The sequence below is a fragment of the Colletotrichum orchidophilum genome (genome assembly GCF_001831195.1).
Source record: "Colletotrichum orchidophilum strain IMI 309357 chromosome Unknown Scaffold_120.1, whole genome shotgun sequence".
NCBI classification, from domain to species: Eukaryota; Fungi; Ascomycota; class Sordariomycetes; order Glomerellales; family Glomerellaceae; genus Colletotrichum; species Colletotrichum orchidophilum.
Genome location: NW_019173076.1, coordinates 15,303 through 41,562, shown reverse-complemented (window position 1 = coordinate 41,562; position 26,260 = coordinate 15,303). Strand labels below are relative to the sequence as shown.

At 52.6% G+C, this 26,260-nt stretch overlaps 8 protein-coding genes across 8 annotated transcripts; 6 read left to right on the top strand and 2 right to left on the bottom strand.

Moving 5' to 3' along the window:
- Positions 1-604: 604 nt before the first annotated feature.
- On the top strand, positions 605-2,161 carry CORC01_11272 (isoeugenol monooxygenase; the record flags this gene model as incomplete). The annotated part of the gene is made up of 1 exon (XM_022622898.1): positions 605-2,161. The coding sequence occupies one exon, from the start codon at positions 605-607 to the stop codon at positions 2,159-2,161; it is 1,557 nt and encodes a 518-aa protein (XP_022470572.1).
- A 200-nt stretch (positions 2,162-2,361) lies between these two features.
- Positions 2,362-5,367, bottom strand: CORC01_11271 (oligopeptide transporter 8; the record flags this gene model as incomplete). Its single annotated transcript, XM_022622897.1, has 11 exons — positions 2,362-2,421; positions 2,471-2,810; positions 2,868-3,355; positions 3,412-3,604; positions 3,657-4,287; positions 4,343-4,449; positions 4,501-4,728; positions 4,798-4,836; positions 4,893-4,926; positions 4,984-5,067; positions 5,133-5,367. 11 exons carry the CDS (start codon positions 5,365-5,367, stop codon positions 2,362-2,364), a joined length of 2,439 nt encoding a protein of 812 aa, XP_022470571.1.
- A 1,742-nt stretch (positions 5,368-7,109) lies between these two features.
- CORC01_11270 (uncharacterized protein) lies at positions 7,110-7,814 on the top strand (the record flags this gene model as incomplete). The annotated part of the gene is made up of 3 exons (XM_022622896.1): positions 7,110-7,426; positions 7,481-7,590; positions 7,657-7,814. 3 exons carry the CDS (start codon positions 7,110-7,112, stop codon positions 7,812-7,814), a joined length of 585 nt encoding a protein of 194 aa, XP_022470570.1.
- A 310-nt stretch (positions 7,815-8,124) lies between these two features.
- On the top strand, positions 8,125-8,887 carry CORC01_11269 (uncharacterized protein; the record flags this gene model as incomplete). Its single annotated transcript, XM_022622895.1, has 4 exons — positions 8,125-8,129; positions 8,228-8,569; positions 8,625-8,746; positions 8,820-8,887. 4 exons carry the CDS (start codon positions 8,125-8,127, stop codon positions 8,885-8,887), a joined length of 537 nt encoding a protein of 178 aa, XP_022470569.1.
- A 536-nt stretch (positions 8,888-9,423) lies between these two features.
- CORC01_11268 (phosphoglycerate mutase) lies at positions 9,424-10,523 on the top strand (the record flags this gene model as incomplete). Its single annotated transcript, XM_022622894.1, has 2 exons — positions 9,424-9,488; positions 9,656-10,523. The coding sequence occupies 2 exons, from the start codon at positions 9,424-9,426 to the stop codon at positions 10,521-10,523; spliced, it is 933 nt and encodes a 310-aa protein (XP_022470568.1).
- Positions 10,524-10,627: 104 nt separating this feature from the next.
- CORC01_11267 (uncharacterized protein) lies at positions 10,628-10,774 on the top strand (the record flags this gene model as incomplete). Its single annotated transcript, XM_022622893.1, has 1 exon — positions 10,628-10,774. The coding sequence occupies one exon, from the start codon at positions 10,628-10,630 to the stop codon at positions 10,772-10,774; it is 147 nt and encodes a 48-aa protein (XP_022470567.1).
- Positions 10,775-11,316: 542 nt separating this feature from the next.
- On the bottom strand, positions 11,317-13,722 carry CORC01_11266 (ERCC4 domain-containing protein; the record flags this gene model as incomplete). Its single annotated transcript, XM_022622892.1, has 1 exon — positions 11,317-13,722. The coding sequence occupies one exon, from the start codon at positions 13,720-13,722 to the stop codon at positions 11,317-11,319; it is 2,406 nt and encodes an 801-aa protein (XP_022470566.1).
- Positions 13,723-17,902: 4,180 nt separating this feature from the next.
- CORC01_11265 (uncharacterized protein) lies at positions 17,903-18,871 on the top strand (the record flags this gene model as incomplete). The annotated part of the gene is made up of 1 exon (XM_022622891.1): positions 17,903-18,871. The coding sequence occupies one exon, from the start codon at positions 17,903-17,905 to the stop codon at positions 18,869-18,871; it is 969 nt and encodes a 322-aa protein (XP_022470565.1).
- Positions 18,872-26,260: the final 7,389 nt, after the last annotated feature.

The window sequence follows — 26,260 nt, the reverse complement described above, 5'->3', positions numbered from 1 at the left end:
CCAATAGTAGGCAGTAGAAGAACTGCTCCACTACCAGCCAAGGTGAAGAAAAGCAATACTAACGACCAATCCCGAGTGATGTAAAGCCAAGGTCAACACCAAAGTCGAGATATCGGATGGCAATTGCACCCGTGATTGATAATTATGGAACTACGGATAAACTGACAGCTAATGCCTGTGAGGTGCCCGATCGAGGGCATCTCGAATCACCGACGCCCCAATTTGGCGCTTAGATGCGGAGGCGGCCGCCCTTCATGCGGGGAATTCTGGGGAAATGGCGTGAATGACCCGCGGGCCGGCCGCAGGGTCGTAGCCGGTGAACCCTATTCTGACTTGGCAAGGAGTGAAGTTTCGGTAATTGCAATTTTTCCCTTTGTTGAGAACTTGAGATGAAAGGCCGTGGTTCTGTTACGCCCTTGCAAGAGACATCGTCTGACAGTTCTTCGTATAAGACCTGGCTAGGACATGCTGCCTGTGTTTACACCATCTCCGTGCTCACCACCCTTCAACACATCTCATTTAATCACCTACTCGGCTATTCAAAGCAATGACTCCTGGTCGAACGGAAAATGAGGCAGCTGAGGCTTCCACCTCATCCAAAACGATGTCGAATTATGGATTAAACACCAAGTGGCCAGAAGCTTACGATCTTGCTGGCTCCAATCTACCATGCCGTCTAGAGGGTGAAATCGGTGACTTGGTAGTCCTGGGAGAAATCCCGAAAGAGATCGACGGAACCTTTTACCGAGTCATGACGGACCCCTTTGTGCCGCCACATCCCAACAATGTCCCTCTCGACGGCGACGGCAACATTTCAGCATTCCGTATAAAGGACGGGAGGGTCGACATGAAGATGCGCTACGTCGAAACCGAGCGCTACAAGCTCGAGCGCAAGGCCAACAAGGCTCTATTCGGCCTCTACCGCAACCCGTTCAGCCATCACCCCTGTGTTCGCGCTGCGGTGGATTCGACGGCCAACACCAATGTGGTGCTCTGGGCCGACCACTTTCTTGCTCTGAAAGAAGGAGGCCTGCCGTATTCCGTGGACCCGCAGACCCTGGAGACCATCAAGTACGATCCCTTTGGACAGATCAAGGCAAAGACGTTTACGGCTCATCCCAAAATTGACCCGTACACGAATGAGCTCATGGTCTTTGGATACGAAGCTAGAGGGCTCGCGTCGCTGGATATTGTCATATACGCACTTGATAGCCAGGGTATGAAGCACGACGAGCAGTGGATCAAGTCGCCGTGGTGTGCACCGATACACGACTGTGCAATCACGCCTAATTGGATCATTCTAGCACTCTGGCCATTCGAAGCCAGCGTGGATCGGATGAAGAAGGGAGGGCACCACTGGGCCTGGGACTATGATCTCCCTGCCACATTTATTGTTGCTCCCCGTCGAAGTTCGACCAAGCTTCCGCCTGGCTGGCAGCCAGGCGAGAGTCGGGTGTACTCCTGGAAGAACTGCATGCTCATCCATACGGGCGGCGCGTGGGAGAGCGAAGATGCAACGACTCTGTTCATGGAGACGACTCGTGTACACGACAATGGGTTCCCATTCTTCCCTACAAATGACGGAGTGTATCCTGCTCCTGATCCCAAGTCCGATTACGTCCGTTGGACGTTTGATCTCTCCCAGCCTACGAATAGCAAGGTCCCAGATCCGGAGGTGATCCTCGACATGCCTGCAGAGTTCCCACGGCTTGATGAGCGGTTCCTTTCGAAGCCTTACAATTACGTCTGGATCAACGTTTACATCCACGAAGATCAGAACGGCGACGGTCATACCATTGTCAATGGACTCAACGGCCTGGCAATGCACAATTCAAAGACAAAAGAGACGAAATGTTTCAACGCTGGGGCCGGGTCGTTCTGTCAGGAACCAATCTTCATACCACGAAGTGACGACGCGCCGGAAGGAGATGGATGGGTCATGACTATGGTTGAGCGCAGAGGTGCTAACAGAAACGAGATTGTGGTGCTGGATACGAAGGACTTTGAGAAGCCCATCGCCGTCATCCAGTTGCCTTTCCATGTGAAGGCACAGGTTCACGGAAATTGGGTTGATCAACGGCGGTTGAAAGTGTGGCAAAAGCTGGCGAGAGATTCAATACCTGAACATGTCAGCGGCCAAGGAGCACTGGAGCCATTGTAAATTCAGTCAAGAAATCAAGTTTACTTGTTTGAGCTTCAAGCCTGAAATTTGATGCTGCTATGTAAGAAGGTCGATATACCTAACTTTGGAGGGTTCAGTTGATACCTGTAGTCATGAGCTGCTTGTCATGTCCTTTCATTAAATGAACCAGCTTATGTGCTGAACTGCTTCAAGTATACATGGACCAGAGACTTGAGGTTCTATCCATTACCGCAGTAATCGGCGTACTGCTTCGAACTCGATACAGGATTACCCCACCACTGTGATCTTGTCAGCTACATGGTGTTACTTCAATCGCGGAGTGCTTACCGTAGGGAAAGGAACCTCTCTTCCTGAACCGCCAGCGACAGAAAATGTCAAGATGAACATCATGACCTTGGCGCCTGCATCTAGACCGCCACCGACGATATAGTTATACCTGCCGAACCAAGCGGGATGGCGCAACCGCATGTACCACTGAGACCACAAGCCGACCGCGACTTGAGACCAGATAACAGATGTAGTGCCTGACGTTGTGTCCGAGGCGTGTTGAAAGATCACAGGAGTGACACACTTGCTCACTTCCAAGCCACAGACGGTTTTGTACCTGCGAGATAAAAGCCACAGCGCAATAGGGATAGCAGCCCCAAGGACGATGGAGAGCGGGATCCTTCAGCAAGTCAGATCAAAGATGTCAATGATCCAAGAATCACTTGGAGATACTTACCACCCATATCCATCTTTTCCGAACCCATAGACGTACTTTGCAAGTGACCAGGTAACGGCAGTCGTATTGAGAGATTGAATCTTCCGTCCGCTCCACTGGCTTTGGGTTAGCTCTGATACGGCAAACTTCTGACGGGGCGAACTCACGACTTGGTTGCCAATCGGGTCAAGAAGGATTTCTCGTCGGTTTACCACAATGGTATCCATGATTACATAGTTCAAGGCTGTCCCAAATAAGCTTCCCCATGTTTGCAGAAGAAACATGGTTCTCCATGGGATCTTGAGATATTGGGCCATTTTGAGATCAGTAGACAAGAACACCGAGAGTACGGTGACCTCGTGACTGAACATTGAGAAATACATGTTGGCGACAGGTTTCCCAGGTTGAAGTACACCGCAGAGCATCTTGGAAAGATTGTTTGTGGCGACGCTAGTGCCGAGCAAGCCGTACAAGCAGAGCGAAAAGGGTGCAACGATGCAGCCAAGAAGCTGCGTCATTGGTCAGTCTCAAAATGATATGGGCGGTGGGAACAAGGTAGACTCACGATGGCGCAAACATATGCCCAGGCGTCAAGCGTAGTGTGGCCCTTGACGACAGCTCCAAGGCCAGCGAAGAAGCCAACAAGAAGAATGGCAATATACCACCAGATGGGAACATCCTTGTATTTTTCTTGCATGATCCTGTAGTGGATGTCTGTCTCTTCCTTCTTCCAAGCCTGTTTCAATGACCGCTTGATGCTACTCGAGTCAGAAAAGTTTTAGAACGCAATCGAGTTTCTGGTGAACTTACAGCGGCCCATAGAAAAGGGCAATGTGAGTGAGCAGCGCTCCTATGGCGGCCATTGCCGCCATATTGGCCCAGACATTGGATGCGGTCAACCGCGGAAGCCCATGTATCTCCAGTGCGTCCGTGTCCAAGATCGCGTTTTGCCCAAACACGGCCGTCTGGTTGTAGACCTTGCCAGTCTTCCCGTCAAACATGGCCGTCGACATGAACGGGAACTTCTTGGCGCCCCAAGCCCCACCGTAGTAGAGACTGAAGCACATGACATAGGAGAGCACGATGCCCACCCAAGAGTTGGCTTGTTGGAGGAGCGGCAGGGACATGTACCGCGACGTGATGTACTGCCAGTCCAGGGAGAAGTTGAAGATGCCCTGGCCCTCGTTGGAGTTGATGCCGCCAAAGATTGTCATGAGAACCTTTCGAGTCGGCGGCGCGGCCTTCATCGATGCGAGGCAGGGGATGGATATGCCGTTTAGCCAGGGCCAGATGTAGGATGCTATGGGCTCCCATATGAACATGCCGATGGAAGTGAAGCCGAAAATTCGGAGCCTGTCTTGACTGTTGCCTACTGGGTCACGGTGGAGCGTCTGGTAGATGGATATCATGGGGAGGCATTGCCACCAGACCATTTCACTCGCTGCCTTCCATCAGTACACATGCTCGTATCTAGTGGGTTGCGAAAAGTGACTGACGATGAACGATGATGGACCGCAGGATACCTACAAGACCATATCCAAAGATGGAGGCCGAACAGACTGTCAGAATCGCAGTGGCAGGATCGATGCTCCGATTGTAGAACCTGGTTTTTAGTTAATACTGAGCTGGAAAGACACTCAACTACCACGCTTACAGTCGCTCTGCGCCAAAGACTTGCACGATTGCAGCACCATTTCCACTCGATGTAGAAAGAATTGAAGCGACGGCATGTTCCTTGAGTCCAAAGTGGCCGGGGTTGATGAAGTGAACGACTGGGCCGAGCCACCTTGCTTGAGATGGTAGGTACTTGTCAACATGCTGCCGTCGAGGGAGCAAGACGGACCAAGCAACCCCGATCACATAAGCCATCAAGCAAAGGAACCTGAAAACAACACTCGTCAGTCTTCTTTGTATTACCTTATGTAGAGCTCAAAAGGTCCATGAAGCTTACACCGAGGAAAATGATACATCGACGGGCTTATAAAAGTAGCTGTGTGAGGTTCTGTCAGTGCATGACATCAACAAATGCCGCGATGCCCAAATTACATTTGATTGATGCAGGCCGCAAGAGCGGTCAAGCCTGTGAGAGTCAGCAAACTGAGACTCCAAGTATTGATAGTCGCTGCGATAATCTTACCAGAACCGATGATGAAAGATCGAAAGGTGCAAGACGCATCACCATCGTCTTGAGTACTGACGACGTATCTCGCGACATCGTTACCTTTGAATGATCAGCTTCGCTCCATCGCTCTGCGTTTCCGCCTAGGTTTCTGCGGTTTTGCACACCATCTCTGATCACGATGCCACCGTTCACAAGCTTTCTCTCGTCGTCTGATTCGTTCCGCTCGGCGTCGTTCGTCTTCAAGGCGACGTCTGACCTGTCGTCTTCCAAGATCAGAAGTGCCTCATTTGAAGTACCGGCTCTTCGGTTGACTGGCGAAGGCATGTCTGCATTCAAAGCGCTTGCAGAGACCACGGTAGGGTCCTTTGAGTCCGTTGTGCTTGTTCCTAGGCCCGACATGTTCAAAGACGCTAGGTAATCGTCGAGAGGGGTATATTCCGTGGAGGATTCGTACCAGACAAGGTTCCTCTCAGTTCCAGAATATATCACCCATGCAAGGTTATCTTCAAATGTACGCTATTCCGGCCCGCAATTCTCTCTTATCACGTCAACGGGTCAGTCTCTCAATTCCGGCAAAAGCCCACAGTCAAGCCTTCGGTTATCAGCGAAGGCAAGGTCGTGCTCTGCTCACCTCCTCAAACTCGCGGTACCTCATCCGATTGCGGGAGTTGGTTCTATGTGATGTCGGGCTGCCGCCGATGCAAGGCGAAATCTACCAGCGGCTAGATGGGCAGTTGCACTCGAAGATCTTTTTGACTTTTGAAATGACGCGAGATCCGTCGGGCCAGTCGCCATCGTGTCTCGCCCCACAGAACTCGGCTCCGTTCCGATTGTTCGGGGTGGCCTTGTCCGTAGCGAGATGCCAAGAAGTTGTCAAAAGATGTCCCGAATAATGACTCTAATACGAATCAGACTTGACTGGCATCAACGCTATTGGTCCTCTTTCGGCCGGTAGTGATCTTTCGGGTCCGGCATGTGGCCGGTGTTCGGTGATAATTACAGGTGGATCATCCCGCTTCGAAGCTCCGCAGACAGGCCGCTGATGTCACGAGGTTCCGTTTACAGGCATTTTCCACGGCATTCCTATTGGCTCAACAGTTTCCAGTCCGGCGTGCTCGAGGCCGAGATCCGCAGCGACGACGGTGCAATCCTGGGGATGAAGCCATGGCGATAAACCTGCACTGTGCACTGAAGGGGGCCCGTAGATGTCGTTTCCAAGGGATTGCAGAAGAACAGGCTGGAGAAAGCCGGTTTCGTCGACATTGCCGATGGAGGGTCAACTTTTGTCGCAACGTGCAAGGGAGGATGTAAGGATTCATCACCTTGTCCTAATGTTTGCTTCCTTTGTTAACATGAAGTCCACGGTCCACCTCACAATAGGGAAATGCCAACCGAGGTTCTCAACTACGAGACCTGTCACTCGGGTGGGATTCAGACTGGCAACTCAAAATAATTCTCTCCCCTTGCAACAAAACGTCGACATCTCAAACCTGGACACTATGGGTCTCTCGTGTCCTTGCTCAAGGGGGTCACAAGAGTGACTTATTGGCACATGAAAGTCAAGTTTGTCTATGGCCGAACAGCTGCGGTTGAAAACAGCAAAAGCCAGTCTTGCAACAATCATCCTTGATTTGATAATTTTTGCCTGGTACCACAACAAAATTGTCCATGGCGCATGCACGAGAGCCTGGTTTCACTGCTCTACGCCGCTACGAGCCTATGGTTTCAACTGTTGAGAGGTCCTGGTCTACAGTGTATGTTTTTGAGGCTTCATTTTGTTGATTCACGTCAGTGTGAGAGGCTTCTACTTGACTGAGAATGCCACTGCTCTCATGTTGCATGGAAGCACTTGGTTCAATCCTTTGAGCGGGATATCGCAATCCATTCAGAGGGTGCCACCAAGTCAAAACTGTGTCCAAATGCTCGCAGCAAATGTTGGTCCGACATCAACAAACCCCTTCTAGAGTAGTACCTGAGTATCTTTGCTCAATCCAACATGACTTAAACTCTGCCTTCAAGACCTCTTCTCAGAAGAATTGTCAATCCAGTCCTTACGAACAATCTTCTTCTGCCATTCTGAATTCTAGACTTCAAGTCCTCCCTTTCTCAACATCCCTCGCCGGTACCCACCCCCGGTCATCATGATCATCCCTTCTATCTCGCTCGTCTTGCTCATGGCAGCTTGCGGAATGATGGCAGCGCCACATGAGCCATCCACGCTCCTCAACACGATGCAAAACCGAGCAGTGAAGAAGATACCAGCCAATTTCAATGCCTCTTGCTCAGATGTTCGCTTCTTTGATCCCAGAGACCTCGTGGATGAGGGCAGCAAGAAGAAGGATTCGACGCCGTATCTCGTGGCCAAGTGCGGGGATGGCAAAGGGGGCGAACGGTGCTCCTGGATGCCCCTGACCGCGTGTTTCGCAAACGCCGACGGTGCCATTGTCTACCAAAGATAGTATGATGGCTTTGTTGAGATTGTTTGTAAGAGCCGGCTAACTCCCCTTGAAAGTGGTGCATTCTTCAAATCCTGCACAGAGTGTAAATACGAGCACACGGACGGCAATATGCGGTGTATATGTAGTGGTCCCAAGGGAGCAGTGACCTCAGTCGTCAACTTGAGTAAGCTTCCATTCTTTTCTTCTACTGATTAGGTCTAGAGCATTCATTTAATCAACGGGGAACCAGATAACTTCCTGGACAACCGAGGCGGCCTTCTGGGCTGCCACAGATTCGGAGGAAACCCTATTGGATGTAACGAGCACGAAATGATGGCAATCCGCTTTCATACTAACCCGGCTATCATTCCCGATGAACCAGACTGGGCGTTCGAAGGCGGTCTCTGAGCAAACATGGTTGAATCTTCGCCTGAGCAATTTACTGAGCTTGGGCATGCTGGTAGATCGATCGCCTTTGATCACTGTCTTTGTTCATTGGAAAGGGGGTAGCGAGTAGCATGTACAACACCAGTAGCTATTGATGGAACGGCAGCTAAATTGTTGGGAGCCCTCATGGCTCCGAGGATAGTAATATTCATCCAAATATCACTCAAGTGTCACATCAACCTTGCGACCATTCATTGCAAAGCCTCCAAACATGTCAGTATTACACGAGACATGGAAATGAACACAATAATAGTTTGACAAGGCGGTACTCATGGCGTGCTGGACGTCCTTCACCACCGTAACGAATCTCGGCTCTGGATTATAAAACTTGCCGCCTTCACCTTGTAACTTGGCTTTTTGACTGGCTTATTCAGGGACCAGAGCTTGTCCAAAAAAGCGTGCGTTAGCCGTTACCGCGTATTATTTTGCGACACCAAGGAGAATCACGGACTTCATACCGTAATGAAGTGCTTTGGGTTATTTCTCTTTGCCACAGCCTGGGCGACGGCAGCCCCAACCGACGACCACAGCTGGAAAAACGATGATAACTTCCTCCACAATTGCGAGTTCGTCAATTTCGGTCTCGGCGACAATGACCAGAACCCTTGGATTCACTACTCGTGCCCCTTGGACCAGCCGCCCTACCTGCAATGTTCCCGCCTGGAGCTCAACGACTGCATCATCAATGCTCACGGAGTCCTCCGCGGCCAAGAAAAGTACAGGCTAGAAGACAAGCATGAGTACTAGAAGATTGCTAACATAGGTGCCTAGGGGCGGATTCGCCAAGAGCTGCAAAGACTGCGTCTACCATCCCAAGATTGGTAACCTTGTCTGCCAGTGCCGAGGTGCCTTTGCAGATCCGAATCAGTACCGCGAGACCCATAGATATCTCGGTGAGTAGAATCGCGCGAGCATGAGGCCGTGCTATGCCGCGCGTGGTTGTTCTCTGCTAACATTTGGGTAAAGATCAGGACGTGTGGCTCTCAGGTAGCAAGCTGGGCTGTTTCGGCATGAAGTCTAGCAGCAAGTGCTGAGTGGAGTTGAGTGGTTCGAGTTACATAAACATTATGCCGATTTGAGAACATGTATGGAACTTGGACAAGACATCAGGGGAGGATTGTTTGTGATCCGGCTTCGCAGGCGGCAGGAATACGAACTCACATCATTTTCATCCACGAGGCCCAGGAGAGAGTAGGATACGGCAGCTTTCATTTTGCTCCAAGGCAGTCATCTCTCCCAAGTTGAGTCATTGATGCAGAATCCTGGATACAAATCCTGTCTCGGGCCATTCGAAATTTTCTAGGTCGTTGACGCGTCAACGTGATTCTCAAAAGACCTGGCGGGACGAAATCAATGACCAGGGCTTGGGAAATTCTACTAAGCGAGATATGGACAGGGCATGCACCTAAACGATCGCGGCATGTGCCCCACTCAACGCGCCTACAAAACTCTGATCGTGGCTCTCTCTATCATACTCCTTCTTCCTCCCCATCCTCATTCAGCTTGGCTTCTGCCATTCCAGAGCACAACTCCAGAAAGGCGCTTCGTGGTTTAGCTTGAATAGGCAACCATGGGCGCGGTTCATCTATACCTCGTCCGCCATGGCGAATCCGTCGATAACGTCGCGAACCTCTAGTACGCAATTCCCACACCGCCACATCACCACTTTCGTGCGTTTGCCAGTTTCCAGTCTGGGTTGCAATTTTCCTTCTCTCGTTTTCTGCCGCGACGAAGAGTGAAATTTTTGTTTCCCATTCTAACTAGCAGCGCGGCGCTTGTGGGCGTGGCGTGTCACTTTGCAGTGCCGGGTCTCGCGACGCACCTTTGACATCTCACGGCGTCTTGCAAGCAAGGCGCCTCGGGGAACACCTCGCGACACGAACCGCTGCGGCCTCGGCCCCCATCACGCACATCTTCTCGTCGAATCTACAAAGAGCCCACCGCACTGCGATGCTCGTGGCGCCTACTATCCCGGTTCCCTCGGCTCTGGAGGATGGTGGTGCTCCGCCGTCATCCAGTTCCGTCGCAGTGTTGAAACAGACAATCGGGGTGGCCACACTACAGTTACCAGAGCTCCGGGAGAAACACTTTGGAACCGGCGAGGGTCAGAGATTCGGCGTCCGGTCGTCTGGAGACAGACACGAAGGTGCCGAGGATCAAGACTCTATGCGCGTGCGTGCGGAGCGGTTCGTGGACGAGTACCTCGCTCCCCTCTTCGCTTGCGTGGAAGGGGAGCAGGAGCAGGAGCAGCATGTGGCCGTCGCCTGCGGCACCGAGAGCATCGTCATCGTCGCCCACGGGATCATACTGGGTGTGCTGGCGAGGGTTCTCCTTGCCGCTGGCAACTTTGGGTCTCCGGCAACCGGGTCGTCGGATCAGCAGCAGCAGCACTTTTCGTGGAGCAACACTGGATACCTCTTGATGCATGTCAAGACGATGCCGCCGGTGGTTGATGCAAAAGAGCCTGCTGCTGGCTCGCGAAGCGGTACGCAGGAAGCCAAATGGCCCCGTCTGAAGCTTGAAATAGTGGACGTCAATTGCACCGACCACCTTCGCGGCTTGAAAAAGACGCGTGGGGGGATCGGCAGCGCAAAGTTTGACGAGAAACAGAAGACGCTCAACGCGTTCTTCACACCTACTGCATCAAAGCGGAAGCGTGAGGAGAGTTGAATCCTAGGATTCGACACCTCGTGCGAGTTTTGGCCACCCGCCCTTTTGGTCGTTTCGCATTAAATGGTACGTTCATCTTTTATTCTTCACCCAGCATATTTCCGATGCGCGCTTTTCATGATGAGGCAAGAATATTCACAGACCTGTACCGAAAGTATACGTGTGGAAACAACTTCGTCCAACCGCTGTCTGACATCCAAGCGCTATTCATCTTCATTTCTTCTTGGGTTTACATGATGAGCCTCAGCTAACAGGATAATAAGCATTAGCAGCCTACGGGGAAACTTTTGCCTTTCTTATGGGACACCGAGCTTCGCGGCCGTCGTCCTAACCGGAAGGCCCTGTATGTCCGCGGTAGACTGGTCTGTCAGTCTTGTGCCGCGTCAGGATGAGAAGAAAATTGGAAGCAACCAACATCTGATGAGTGCTGGAGGGTTCGAACCCCTCATCCCGTGGCCAGGGGGGCCGGTACTCATCAGTCACTTTGGCGGTCCTTTCAACAAGGACTTTGCCTAATAGTGTAAACCAAAAACTCTCTTCACGGGACTAATGTAATGATCTAAACCCTGTTTTGGGATATAGGCGCCTCTGGCGGTGGAAGGGCATAGAAATTAAGACTACGGTCTCTCATATAGCTCGATTAGAACATCAATTGAAGTCAACCCTCACCATCATCGTCATGTTCTACCCGTTGAATCGGGATCAAACCCACCGTAACACCTGTGAATGCTACCTTGCGCCAATATCTGTGCCTTCATCCAGTCATTATTCATGCAAAACAACCAGTCCTATCCTATACATCCGTACTCCATTCATCCGTCTCCATAAAGATTTTATAAATCCTCTTACTAACGGCCTTCCCAACCGCCCGGTCCGAAAACCCACCGTCTTTATTGGTACTCTTGCGGCAGTTCTCCAGACATAGCGGCCCGCGCTCCTCAAAAGCCTTCACCAGCTCCGTCACCGTCCCAAACTCGGACACGATGCCGTAGGCGACGGGTTGCGTGACGCGCGCAACCTCCTGCAGCATCCGCACGTACGTGTCCTTGACGTCCTCGCCCGTGCGGACCTGGCCCGTCTCCATGCAGAAGCCGGCGCCCGCCGCGTTGGTCGCCTCGCGCTGCTTCCGGTACGGCACCGTCGAGATGTGCTGCGTAAAGATGGCGACCCAGTGCGCCGTCTCGACGGCCGCGTTGGTGTGGTGGATCAGCACGTCGTACATGACCTGCAGCTGGAGCAGGGCGTCCTCGACCGAGTCCTCGTCAATGTACTGCTGCGGCTGCTGCTGCTGCTGCTGGTTCTTGCGCCCCCGCCGCGGTTGTGCTTGCGGTTGCGCGCTCGTTGAGGCCTCTGCCGCTCCTGCGGCGGCATCCTCGCCCTGGTTACGGACGGCGGATGCGAATTGCCGATTCCGGACGTTGCGGTTCTTCCTCATCCAGGGGTTGAGACCCTCGATCAGATATATAAGCTGTTCTTCTGGAAAATGGCGCTTCATCTTCGAGACGTGCGTCTCCAAGTTGTTGCCCTCGGGTCCCAGGGCGTACGTAACAAACTCCGACGCAGTGACGATGACGAGCGCGTACTTGTCTGGCTGAATGCGCATTGGAATCGGCTCCCAATGCCCCAGCTCATCGTTGAAATGGCTTGCGACTTTCCGCCTCCATTTGACCACATTGTCTACTGGGCTGTTCCAGATGGCGTGCTGGACGTCCAGGTCCTTTAACAATGTTTGTATCTGGAGTGTCACGGCGGCGGGCAGACTTGCTGGAAGGTCGGCAATCATTTCCGGCGTCGACACTTTCTTGTCAGTCCTAATCTTGTTGACCTCCGCCAACGCAGCGGCCCGTTCCTTTTCCTTTGCCTTTTGCTCCTTGGCCACCTCTTTTTCATGCTTCTTGCGCTCCTTTTCCCTTTCTCGTTCCGCCGCTTTTTCCTCTTTTTCTCTCGTCCTGTCTTCTGCCGTCTTTGTAGTTGCTGCGCGGCCAGCGTTCGATTTGGAGGTGGTTTTCGATGTTGCTTTCGACGTAAGTTTCGTGGCTGGCTTCTTGGTATTCAATCGGGCTCTGAGTTTTGTAACGTCAAAGTTGTCGAGGTCCGGAAACTCCCCGTCCGAATCGGCATCGAGGTTGCGAACGACAGGCTCGGGTTCAGAGTCGCTGAGGTCGATCACAGCGCTGGCGGCTTTAGCCATGGTCCTTCGCGCCGGCAGTGGAGAGCTCCCGAATGGATCACTTCTAGTGTTAAATTCGGGTGCGGAACTCGAGATGGGATCCCAGTTAGCCTTGCGTCTCGGCGAAACGGCCTTTTCCTTCCCCTTGGATTCGGCTGCGCTTGATTTTTTGGAATCTGGGGGCTTCATGGCCTCCACCGGAGCTCTTCTCGGTGAGCTAGCGAACGGGTCGTCATCGTCATCATCTAGGACTATTGTACAAGGCTTCGTAATCGCTTTCGGGGCCGCAGGGGGCGAGCTCGCAAAGGGGTCGTCGGAGCTCAGGTTATAGTTTATACGGCCGACACCGGTGACTGTGGCGTTTGGAAGAGGGTTCTGCGTTTTAGGTACAGGTTGGGCCGAGGGAGGTAGTGCAGCAAACGGGTCGTCAGAATCGAGCCTGTCCACAGCCGTTGGAGCAGCTGACGCAGTTGTCGTCGGTCGCGAAAGGACTCCAGGCGAACTGGAGAACTCGATTGGGTCCGCAACCGAATGCACCCGTCGCAAACCGCCCGCCTGCCGCAGAGGCGGGCGAGGGCCTTGATCAGTGGCGGAATGTGACCGGTCGAAAGAGGATCTGCGGCTATGACGAGGAGACGAGAGTCGCAGCTTTTTGTGTTCTCGTGGTTCGTTGGTCGGCGCATTGCCCAGTGGTAGACTGCTGTCGAGATTGATAGTCGTATCAAAGTCATCCGAGTTGAAGTAGATGGGCGTGTTCACGGGTGCTTCTTCCTCCCGAGGACGTTTCGTTGCTGAAGATGCCCGTGTTGGGGATGTCGCTTTCGGCAGCACGGATGGTAGCGGTGGAGATTTTGGTGCTATCTCTGGCGATTCGGCTGTCAAATCGAACACCTCTTCGTCACCGTACGCCAGCGCCGTTGCGACAGCGGCCAACACCGGTTGCGCAAGGCGAGATGGTGGGGGTCCTGTGTTGATAGGAGAGGGCCCAGCGGAGGGGCTGGAGAGAAGGCTGATAAATTCGGGAGGCATGACTCCTGCCGATTTGAGCCGTTTCTCGGCCAGCCAAAGACCGGAAACCTTGGTGAGTATGGTTGACGGTGTCTAGGACATTTCGAATATACACCATTGGCGGCATTGGCAACACGGGCTCTCGAAGTCATCGCCTTCGCAAATTCACGTCTCCGGGTCGCGTCTCTCATTACGCAGGTGGGGCATCGGCGCAGTCGGGCAGGTCATGGCCGATGGTCCTAGCGCGAACCAGTCACGTCAGTCACGTGCAAGTAAGGTAGTTTTTATTACGGTGCTTTGTAAGTTAGATTTCTACCATTGCCAACCTAGGTAGCTTTCGGATACAGATACACCGCTGGTTTAAAGTCTGGTCGCAGCAAGAAGACTTTCCCACCAAAGTCCCATATACCAATACCTTAAAAACTCATCCAATGTGATTGATAGATTCATTATTAGACTCATAAAGGCAGCTTTTTAATTTTAGAGTAGGAAAGAATAAAATAAGTTTGACTTGAGTGTTGTGTTATGAACAGGTCGGGTGAAGATGTGTGGTGAACAGGGGTTGATTAGTTGGGTGCAAGGCTTATTACTGTGACCAAACTTTTGAGCCAGCGTTGTACATGCACACACCTACCGAGGCGTCAAGGATGCTGCGCTCGCAATCAAGCTGTCGACATCTCACGCGTACATCAAGAAGGATAGAATACAACGATTGACTGTTTTCAAAATACGTTGGGTCTCCGTCTCCGTTTCCCTGCCCCAAGTGCCATCTGATCCCCATCGGACGCAACATCAAATATCCCACCGGCTCTCTCCGGCAGGAGTCTCTAAACGATGTGGGTATATGTGTTACGAGGGAACAAGAGTTTAACGGTCAAGCTTCTCGAATTCGGTGTCGGTACGAAGTATTTCTGCCCCGCGAACTAGAGCAGCTAGACTCTGGTCCATGTGTCCGGGGATTGATCAGCTCGAGGGAAATGCTAGTCCGCTTTGGCAGCACAAAGCCGACTTATCACGATTTCGGAGGGAGTCAAGTGCGAACCCGACTGCGACGCAATGGTTGGGAGCCTATGCTCAAATCATGCCACAATCCTCAAAAGACATGGAGGCCCGGCCGTACGATTCTTACCGAGAGGTCCGACCGCCGAGGGGGGTTGTGCAAGACTGCGGGCCGACAGTTTGACAGGCTGATCGCCTCGCGGCATTGAAGGGCTACACGTGTCGACGCATGAAATAATGGTTCAGCTTCCCCAGTCAGCAGGAACCCCCAGACCGAGCATCTTTTATCAGAATAAGCTCACGATTCATGAGGAGGGAAGGCGGGATTTGGTCCTCGGGACGCGATGTATCCGCTCGGAGACTTTTCTCTTCGCGAGCGGAATCGGCCTTCCGTCACCGTGGAAGTTAGTAGCGGCGCGCACGGCCAGCCAGGATGTGAATAGCCGACCCAAAAACCTGAAAGCTGCGGTCGAGCGGCAGGCAGGGGTTCTGGATGCGTCCCGAGGTGATGGGCCGGTCGATGGCAACTCAAACCTTCCCACTGGGCACACCAGTTCTAGCAATTATAGCCACCTCTTGCGCTTACAGCGCAACCACTTGGCGACTGCTTGATGCATGAGTTCGTCCGTTGTCACCATCTCGGCGAATGATAGCCATCGACTAGTTTCAATATAGGCCCTCTGCGACCCAACTATTCATGATTTCATTTCCCCATACGATTGGCCAGGCAAGACGCACTACTTACAGTCTTGGCATCTTTTCTAATTGCGGACCGCTGGTTTTACAACGACCGCGGTCTTGAAGTGTGAGGCCCAGTCACCTTTTCAGTCAAATCACAGGATAAACAGACGACTGGCTTGGATTTGGTGTCACGATGTACAATGAGTCTGAGTGCCGCCTCACCAGACAAAAAGCCGCACGAGGATCGGACCTTACCCCAACCGTACCTCTGCTTCATCTTCCTGACCTGCGTGAGTTCGGCAATAGCATCTCGGTATCTGAAATCGACATCGTGCGCTGCGACCGGTGACCTATTCTTCTCAAACGAGAATCGCCTGACTCGAGATGCTCGTAACGCGTGAGCCACATTCACGAAGTTAGTTTTATTGGAGGAAAGCCCAGACCCGGAAATGGCGCCAGTGCCTTCTCCCATACCACGTATCAAACACAATATCATGCGGTCGGTATACGGGACTCAGTATGCTACCATCTCGGTAGTCCCCATTGGGCTGCAACGTTGCCATCTTTGCCTAGATTAGGCTCATGTTCCAATAGCCGAGGTTGGTTCCCCGGCTTTCGCCGTCCGCACCTACGCGCCTACGCGCCTACGGAGTGCTTGACCTGACTCAGAAGCTGCCTTCATGTCTATTGAACTCGGTCCCGAGCTCTACGCATCGTGTGCTTCGACAAGGGACTCATCCGGCGATTGGCCCAATAGCTTCTGGCAGCGCGTGTCCGTTAGCTGCCGGGGAGAAGGTCATTTGGTGAGCATCATGTCGACATGCCTAGAGCCGACAAGAAGACAGTATAGGTATAGTCAACATACGACTGGTTTCATGGCTCATGATCTTAACCACTGCCGTCCTCCATCAACCATCATCAATGCAGATGCCTGTGTCCTACAGTTCATGTCGCTTCTTCAAAGTTCATACTAATTGTTGAAACGGTTGGACAAGTCGACCCAACCCTGCTTACGTGCAGGGCTACGTGCAGGATTACGTGCAGGGAAGCCACGGTCACTATGTCATCAGATACCCGAGGCGCCGGGTCTCAATTACGTACACTTTTCTCCATAGACGCTGGACATAAATGTGGGCGATTTGAATCTCCAGACAAGATAAGCTTGAACAGATAGCTCACAATCGCTCACAGATTATCAAAGTGGAGATGGGGCCCACCGGCTTGGGACGATGCTCATCGGAACAGCTCTCCGCAGACAATCCGGCGTGGCCCCGTTAATTCGGACTTGAAAGCATTCCGAGACGGGACCGAGGTGGGGCATCGTCATCCCGGAGCGAGTGCACGAAAAAGCAGATTCTGCCCGCGGTTTCGGTATCCTAGCCGAGGCAATGGTAAGCCAACATTGAACCCTCACAGAGATTGGGTTTTCACCCGCGTTTCCGGAAGGCAAATCCCACGTGAAAGCCCCGAATACATACGGAAGCAAGCGATTGAGTTTCAATACCAGCAGCGGTCGCCAGATCTAGTTCGTCAAGGAACGTTGTATGACACTTAGTCATGATTGGACGGCAGTGTCGGACAGACATTATCGCAGCAAAAAATCGCCTGGACGTTCGCGCTTTGCCAAAGGCTGGCCAATGAACCATTCGGCGAGAGAACAGCACGCACCTGAAAGATTGAGATGATGATATCTAGTGGCTTGTTCATCCACACGCTCAGCGCAGAGTACCAACCGTACGCCTGGGGCCTCGGTAAGGAGGACTTGTTCGGTCAATAGTGCAAATTTTTAGCCCAGAAGAATCCAAAGTCGGGATGTCAGGTCGAGGTCGCTGGATTACCTTACCAAAAATGGCTTGGCTCAAACTTGTCTGCTTTTGTCAATCGTCAGAGCACCTCGAGGCGGACGAAGGGGAAAATGGGGCAAGCATCCCACAACACCGGACGAAACCATGACCTGAGGTAGAAGGTTATCACCGACAGACACCGGCAAGAACGAGTCAGAAACGCCGACGATACCGACACCGAAGTCCTTCCCCTTGTTCTTCACAAATTCGGTTGGCTAAGCCGAATAGTGTTTCAACAAGCCCGATTTTCGAAACCTTAACCCGACTCATAATTTATTACCCAAGTAAAAGAACACACAAGGGACGAAGTGTACGCCGTAGTTTATAGGACGGGAGCAACTGTACTCTCGTGCTGGCTTATTGATGTACTCCCCATACGTTCTTCTACCCACGTTTTGTTGCTTAATGGCTTCGGACGCCACCCGGCCTGACATTCTTGGCCGTCCATATATCTGCCCAGCCAGCACATCTTGCACCATTTACGCAGCTTTTCCCATAGAGGAAACGTGGGCGTCACCAACTCCAGCAATCGAGGACACCGAGGTGGGGGAGCACCGCCGTTCGCACCGCCGAATCGATTCGGCCCGCCCCTAGCGGCTTATCCATTCCGGCCCCAAACTCCGAACCGCATATCCTCAACAGGAGAAGGGAGCCGCGAAAACACCAGCAGCAGCACAATGGCCGCGAACATCAAAGGCGGCCTGGACCTGACCCGCCAGGAGGCCATGGCCATCGCGGCCCTCGCCACAATCGGAATCTATAACGCCGTCGAGATCTACGTCCTCATCTTCAGCACCTTTCGCCAGTGCCGCGGCCGCTACTTCTGGAGCATGATCGTCGCCAATACAGGCATCTTTGTTCACGCCATTGTGTCTCTCATCCGCTACCTCTGCCGCGGCGACACCGTCGTCCCGGGAGCGTTCGCGCTGCTCGCGTGGTGCGCCATGGTGACGGGCCAGTCCGTCGTGCTGTGGTCGCGGCTGCACCTCGTCGTGTACAAGCGCACGTCGCTGCGCCTGGTGCTGGCCCTCATCGTCGCCAACGGGTGCGCGATACACATCCCCATGGTGGTTCTGTGGGTGCTGTGCTGGGCGGCGCCGGCGCAGGACCAGGCGGGGTGGCTTGCGCGCTACGGCGTGTACGAAAAGGTGTCGATTGTGGTGTTTGCGCTGCAGGAGACGTTCATCACGAGCATCTTTGCGTGGCAGGGGTTTTTCAGTTTGAAGCCGCTGTTTACGTTCAAGACGAGGGCGGCCAGGTTGATGTCGTGGTACCTCCTCGGGCTCTTCCTCCTCGTCTTGTTACTGGATGTCGGGCTGATTGTGCTCGAGTACACGAATAACTTTGTGTTCCAGACGACGAGCAAGCCCTTGGTCTACAGCATCAAGCTCAAGGTCGAGTTCACGGTGCTAAACCAGCTGCTCGCCTTCACCAAGATGAGCTCGTGTGATTGCCACCACCTGGATGACACACCGGGAGCGTACACCAAGGGCCTCATTATTCAGGACACCACCGGCACTACGAAAGGCTTGACGCAAGCGCAGAGGGAGATGATGCAGGGAGGACCGATGGCGTCGCCCGAGCCGGATCGGCCGGATCACATATTCGACGGGACGCGGCCAGTTTCCGTCGAGGAGAGGACATGACATGGCATCAGTCATGGTAGCATTTGTAATCCCTAAAGGTTCCAGAAACCAACAACAGCGAGTTAGATACCCATTTTCGAAGCATTAGATTACAGGTTTTACCAACATTAATGCATATGATAAATCAAGACCTGAACAACTTGACATAAGCCCCATTTCCATTCCTCCTCAACAGTAATTCGCACAACGTGCCTGCGCATCTGCCTAACCGTCGCAAAGAGTTGTGGTTGGTGCTCAAGGGGGGTGGGGGGAGGTTCAGAAAGACAAGGGTCTCTACAGTAATATGACTCGTTTCGAACAACTCAACTAGATTGCGAATAAGGTTGGTGATTGTGTGATTTGCATCAAGCTTTCTTGTTTCTATCGCCGAAGCAAACGCCGACCAAGCAACATCCAAGGTTTCCTCGGATATCACGGAAAACAACAACTTCCAAAAACAGGCAAAACACATCATTCAGTGCTTCTACTAGTCTTGGAGATATAGGCGACTCGTGAAATCTAATTGTGAGTCACCGGCACCGCTGGACGCACCAAGGATTTGTACGGCAGTACACTCACAACCAGGACCCCGCCTCATTGTCCCGTTTCAAGTGAAACCCCAAGACGCTCCTGAAGAACAAGTCCCAATTAACTGTGCTTTGCCATGAGCAGTCGAGTCAGGATCTCGACACCCACCAACAGGCTCACCAGTATCAAGACTCAAGACGGAGGATTCCATGTATGATACAGGCTTTGGACATCCCGCGCTGGGAACTTCCAACGGGAGAATGGACAGCAGTCTGAGGGATTTCTTGACTTTCTCATTGGACTGGCCTTAACACGGAAGCAGTTACTTGGACGGGACATCATACATGGCGCAACATATCCGATTACCTATCACGGGCTTATACCCACGGGTGACGAACAAGCTGTGTCCGTTTCAAGTGCAACTAAACTACAGGTCACGGATTTGTAGCTAGATACATTGTGTGTGAACAACCTCAAGATTGGAATATAGCCCAGTTGGCTGAGAGCGATGGTCGCCATTGTTGCCCATTCACGGGGGCCAGTTCATCATCTTAGCTGACTTTGTGTTGTCGTATGGACACATCACTAGACAACATCAGTGATGCCTAGACTTCAGTCAATTAATTTCGTTCAAGTCTTGAATCAATACCAGACGACTGATACGTTGGTGCAACACTTAGAACAAATGCAGTCCTGTGTTTATCTTCAAGATGACCATTCAGTGTACAGTATCAAGCAAGAGCCGCGTCGACTTCTCAGATAACTGCAAGTATCAAGTGCTGTGTCCAGCCAGCCAGCTGCCGCAGCGTTGAAAAAAGCTTTTACAAAAAGGTCTCCCCATTAAAGGCGCTCATCCGGCAGGTATATACCAACCTTCAGACAAAGCTGCCTGGGGCGTTAATGAAGCATTTCCAATGACTTCGATCTAATACATTGCGAAATTCTCCAGGTGAGGAGTTAAAACATCCCCCCTAGGCGAATTTCATAGTTAACATATTCTCTCCATGGAGTTGGGTCAATAAGCAGACCGCACAATTTGAACGAAGAACGCGTCAATAGCTCCGAGAGTGTCTTACGTGAGAGTTTCGCGCTCGTCAGTTTTCTACTCCTCATTCAGCCGGCTCATGCGCGTAATAGTACCTTATACAAGGTTGAATGTGTTCACGAGCAGTTCCAATAACGTCGTGTCTAGATTTGGCCGCCCTGGTCAGCACAAAAGCTAGACTGACGCAGGCTGTTTATGCGAGATCTTGGGAGTTATATTGGGGACCATCGCGACATGTAACATTAAACAGAAAGACCATTAATATGCATCAAGCTTTGCCGGTCCATCAAGACGGAGGATCCCTTTAAGAGATTCGGTTGGCTCCCACTAAAAGCATATCTTATCAACCACGCCTGCCATGTACCTAGAGGGCTACCATAACGATCAGAGAAGGAAGTAGCAAGATTCTTCTCGGCCCCAGACATCGAGTCTAGCCCTAAGATTGTTATCGTCCTAGTCCATTGGCATCGTGACAGACACGCAGGCGTCATGCTTGACTGAAGAAACAGGGGTTGAACAACTTCTTCAACGCATGCTGACATATAAATCCATTCGAGAATTGTGACCCAAACGCTATAAAGACTGTGACGAAGCTTCATTATCAAGAGCCAGAGTCGGGAGGCGGGTTGAACAGCACCAGGTCAAGTCTTTGCTCCGGAACAGATGGCGAAATAGCCCGCTCTTCCCATCTAAAGCAGGATGATACGGCTTTTATATGATTGCCACACAACTTTTCATCAGTCACACTTGCTGTTGGCAAAAGACAACAAGCCGCGTGCCAGCCGGGAAAAGGGGTCACTCAGTGCCACTGTTATCTGCAAATATTACTGTTCCACGGCCGCCGTTCGACGTGCCGTCGCTGTACCGCCGGTCTGGGCAGGTCACGTCCTGCTCAACGGCCCAAACTGGCAACTGAGAGGTCGTCTCCGCTGGTTGATCAAAGGTTTATTGACGCTTTGTGGCCGTTTGTAGGCAACTCGATTGATGAAGCACCAACTTTAAAATCCCACTTCGAGGCGGCAGCATGTCACCGGAAGCAAATATAGTTGCACCGGAGCGTCAGAGCCGAGCGATCCATTTAAAACCGGGACGGACTACGGGTGGCTTCACGGCCCGGCGACCGGTATCCCCAGGGCCCGGAAGGCGCAGGCGGTAACGAACCATTAAAGCAGAAATAACACGGAGGCGTCAGATGTGTGCGGCAACGCTAATGCGGTGGGCGGAACATGGTGAAACACGATCTTGCCGAACTGTTGGTCAGTAGATAAAGACGAAAACGGCGGGGCAAGGAGATGAAGAGAAATCCGGCGGCAAGCCACCATGAACCCTGTTTGCCGTGCGCGAACATGTAGTTAAGAAAAGGGCACGCCAGTTCGTGAGTAACGCCACCCTCGCCAAATGGAGCAGCGGGCGGATGGGATGGCTTGTGCTTGAGAAAAGGGGTCCTGAGAACGGGGATATGGAGGTTTTCAAGATTTATATGTTCGAGGTCTCCCAGAGTCTTTTGAAAGCCAAACCCATCATCGGCTACCCTTCTTTCAGATTTCAGGATATCATGGACGTATGCGATCGGGGATGCTTGGCTTTATCGAAAGGAGATATAGTTTTGCGACTTGCAAATGCCGTGACAGCGATTAGGGGGCGGAATTGAAATGCAAAGCTTCCGCTATGCCAAAGGTTTACAACGGGCGATAAGAGAAAATGCATTTCAAACCCAAGAAACGGACGAACGCTGGAATAAGCGCTGCGCACGGGGGTTCGTTGTGGCAATCAAACACGAGTATTACAAGGTCCGGGAACGAAGCGTAGTGACCAATGGGGATCTTCTGCGCGGAAATCCCGTGAACCGACGATGAGCATGTCGGGGTGCGAGACGTGGGAATTGGTAAATTCATGTTCTGGAACCACATTCGAAATCGGGTTCTGGATCGCATCAGTTTAGGCAAGGTTGTGACGTGCACCATGAGCAATGAGCAGAGCGGGAATGGGGTCCTGCGGCCTGATTAGTGACGGACTACCAAGCGCAAGCTTGCAGTAGTTGGTGGATTGTGCATCTTTCCGGACTCGTTTATCTGTGATTCGAGACCTCTCGCAGAGGAGAAGTCAACTGTCCCCAACCGCCTTCCAGCCAAACCTTGTAGATAGAATAGGATGGTATGATGAGCGAACGAGCGAAACCCCTATTTCTTGCGTATAACCCTGGAGGAATAGAGGAAAAAAGGACGCGCGCGCACGGTTGGATGCGAGGGGATTGAGATTCTGGGTGGCTGCAAGTCCCGCTGCGGATGGTTGGAACGAGAGTATGCACGTTTGCCAGCTTTTCAATATGGTCTGGTGGCCTCGCAGTGTCAGTGTCACTCCGGCGAACAGGGGGCGATAGGACGACGATGTCGGTAGGTTGAGACGACGCGGTGGTACGACGCATAAGGTTTTGGGATTGGATTGGCGGGAGGGACGATCAATGCCTAGAGACGGCAATCTTGGGCATCCGCAGATGCCCTCGCGGATGTCCGAGGGTAGAGGCTTCAGAGGCCAGGACCCGTATATCGTGGAACTGTTGCTGAACGCGTAATGATTCATACACGTCATGGTGCGGAAGACCAGCGATCTAATCGTACTGGAAATATGAACCACAAGCAGACGGAGACAGAGATCCCCTACCGGCTGGCTCGGGATATTGGCCCAGGGGTCTAGAGCACGCTTTGTGGCGTCGATTAGTGTGGTTGAAGCAAACAAAAATTCAACCCTCACCATAGAAGCAATGGATAGCCATGATGCCGCGTTGTCGTCTTTCGCCCTCGCAGTGTCGAGGATGTGGTCCCACGGCTCACCTGCCAAGTGGCTATCTTGCGTCCCACAGGATACGCAGGCTGTGCTGTGTCTCGCGGCAAAATTTCTTCTTCTTGATCTGGCCCCTCGATCTAGAGAGTCGAAGATGAACAGAGACGGAAGGCAGGTGAGCTGGCGCAGAGCTGTCAAGTATCACAAACCTGCGGGACTAGCTGCGGCAGGCCTCGGCCGGAAGTATATTTTCTGCCGGCCTCTCGGACCAAGAGTTAGATGCGTTCCCATTGGTTGCGCGATGTGTGTCCAGTAAGTAATGGCGAGAACACGTCCTAGGCAGAAGGTCTTTCTTGGGATGGTAGTGGCCGTTGTGTATCGTGTGGAAGGGCCGCTAGTGTAAGCAATTGTCTCCTAAAGTCCTGGAATGGGAAGCCCAGTCCGCAACTTCGGCATAGGTGTGGAACTTGGGTGTCCTGATGTAGTGTATGGGTTTGCGAGAACCGTGAATAACGACTGGATAGCGCGGAGGAAAAAGCAACACGCTTCTTGTTGGTGCAGACATCTTTCGATTGTTCGCAATCAACTGCAGGCGGACCGGGCAAGTGCGCCATGGTTGGTTCTCCACGGCCGGCTTGTGCTCGTTCTTAGTCATCGTTTCTTCCTGTTGCGAAGGGACTTTGGGCTCACGTTTGCGAAGCTGGGACAGAGAGAAACAAGAATCATGGCCGTTGATGTTTGTCTTCGTCAAGAGTTGGCTTCCCTGCCTGGCCGGCCCTGTTCCTTGGACAAGTCAGAAAATCCCCATGTCTTGGTACCGGCACAAGGGTGGGCAGTGTTATTTTGTTGTTGCATACAAATTAAATCGGGTGTTTTTTTCCCTCTGGGTTTTCTTCTTCGAGAGGCGCTGGTCCCTGCGTCCGGTGCGGAGGTTCTCGGTTCATGTGTGGTTACCTCAGTACGTACCATTTCCCGTGCTTTCCAGGTTCCTTCAAGATGGTGTACCGTGTGGAGGTGAACCTCACTTTCCGGAATGTTCGTGCCTGAGGTAAAGTATGTTAATGTTAATGCACGAGGCCCTGTGCCTTGCAGGCAGATGGAACTTGGGGTTGGTTCCTGCCTCCCGAGGTCCAGTCTCGCGTGGTGCCTTCCTGCATTGCTGGCCGCCATGGATTGGTCTGATGGCAGTTGCGCTCTTGCCTCCCGTCTTGTGCAGTAGACCAGCAGCCCTCTTGTTCATTCTTGGCAGACCACAAACGAAGACGACTAGGGTGTGAGATGACTAAGCCTCGATTAGGCAAGGTGTCTTCCTCGAGTGTCCCGCTTGGCGTCCCCCGGCCCACCCCTGGTCCCGTCTGGATCATAGATGTCAGGTCCAAGTGGTTTGGCCTGGTCTACCGCTCGGTCCCTGCCCCACCTTCGCTCCCCCCTTCTGCACTTTTCTTCCATTCCCAGGCCGTGGTGCACTCTTTCTTTGGATGCAACATGGTGCCTCTTGAAGCTATTGAGATAAGGTAGCGAACAAACGGCCATCCACATCATTAATATGGCACTCTTTGGTTGATGACTGGCCTCGAATGGGCTTGCGGTCGTCGACGGCGGTGGCCCTTAGGTCCCACAGACCCAGCATACTGGATCAAGGTTCTTTGGATTGCATTTGAGAGGACGGGCAGCCCGGGATAACACGGTCCTCTCGCCAGTCCAGTGGATGGACCATCCCATCTCATCCTGTGATACCTGTCCCCTCCAATCCCCTGTCCTGGACCCTTGGCTCTCTATCGCTAAAGTGAAGACCGGACTCTCTGCCGTTGTCTCTCGTCTGGTGTTCTGGACATTGCATGCAGGAGATAGGTACTACCAATGGTTGTGGCTTCTGAATAATCAAGGTAGCCTTAGAACGAACATAGACTGGAACGAGTTGGCTGAATGGTCCGACACGCAACAGGGAGTCTTGACTTGTTTGGCGGTGATGTGAGGTGACGGATAACAGACGAGGCGAGTCGGGCTAAGGTACTTGCAATTAATAGGGGGTCATTTGCTTGTATATGCATCGCTCCTTCCTTCCTTGCTCTTTCCATTATAGCACGGGTATAGGTAGGTATCAGAACCTCCATTCCCTTCGAGTATCTTTGTGCTCAAGGCATGGCGGAATAGAACAGGCAGGAACAACGTCCATCGCCTAGTTGTTTGGTTCCTTCCTCATCTTCCCCCTATTCCTCCCTGTGATCTATCTTCCTCCTGCCTCCCATCCTATCGATCCGTGTATTATTCATCCTCTATATTTGCTCTCCGGTCTTTGCTCTTCCTCCTCGCCGTCCTTCTCCAGGTCCCGTCCTCCTCTTCCTGCCCCCACAACCCACCTGGCAGGCACTCATCTGGCCGGATATCGCGACTCAGAAGCGGCCCATACCTGTCACGACGATCCGCCGGGGATTAATTCGCACTGGACCTGATTCAGACCAGAAGCAGCAGCAGACAGGAGTCCCCAAGCCGCCCCCCTTCTGCTGCCATTCCCGAATCGGCTCAGGAGGCATTCAACTGTGAGAACGGCGCATCCGTCACATCTCGCGCCACCCAATCACAGCCCACCACCGACGCGCTCCTAATTTGCGAGACATCCACTCCAACCCCGGCTTGTCTGCTGGCTTTCTGTTTTCTGCTGCTGCCAGCCTGCCACAGTGCCACCACCTTGAGACCTGTAAACTTCTTTCTTCTCTGGCGAATAAACGCGACTGACGGTTGGGTTCCCCTGTTTCGGCTCTTCCTCTCCCCTACTCTTCCACCCCTGGGCCTCGCCAGTCTAACCACTCCAGGTCCCAGTCCGGCCCAGTCCAGTCTGTCTGCCACAAGGAGGCGGACTAGGTACAGAAGAACAGTCCAGCGCAACACTGCGAACCCCCAATCGTTAACGCATCCCTCCCTCGCGCCTCCACACTGCTCGGCCAGCAGAACCCGCAACAAAACACTCCAGCATCCCGGGCTACCCTTTCCTGCGATTATCTCCAACAATCTCGCGCGCGTCCCAAGCAACGCCAGACAACGCATTGCACCCGCAA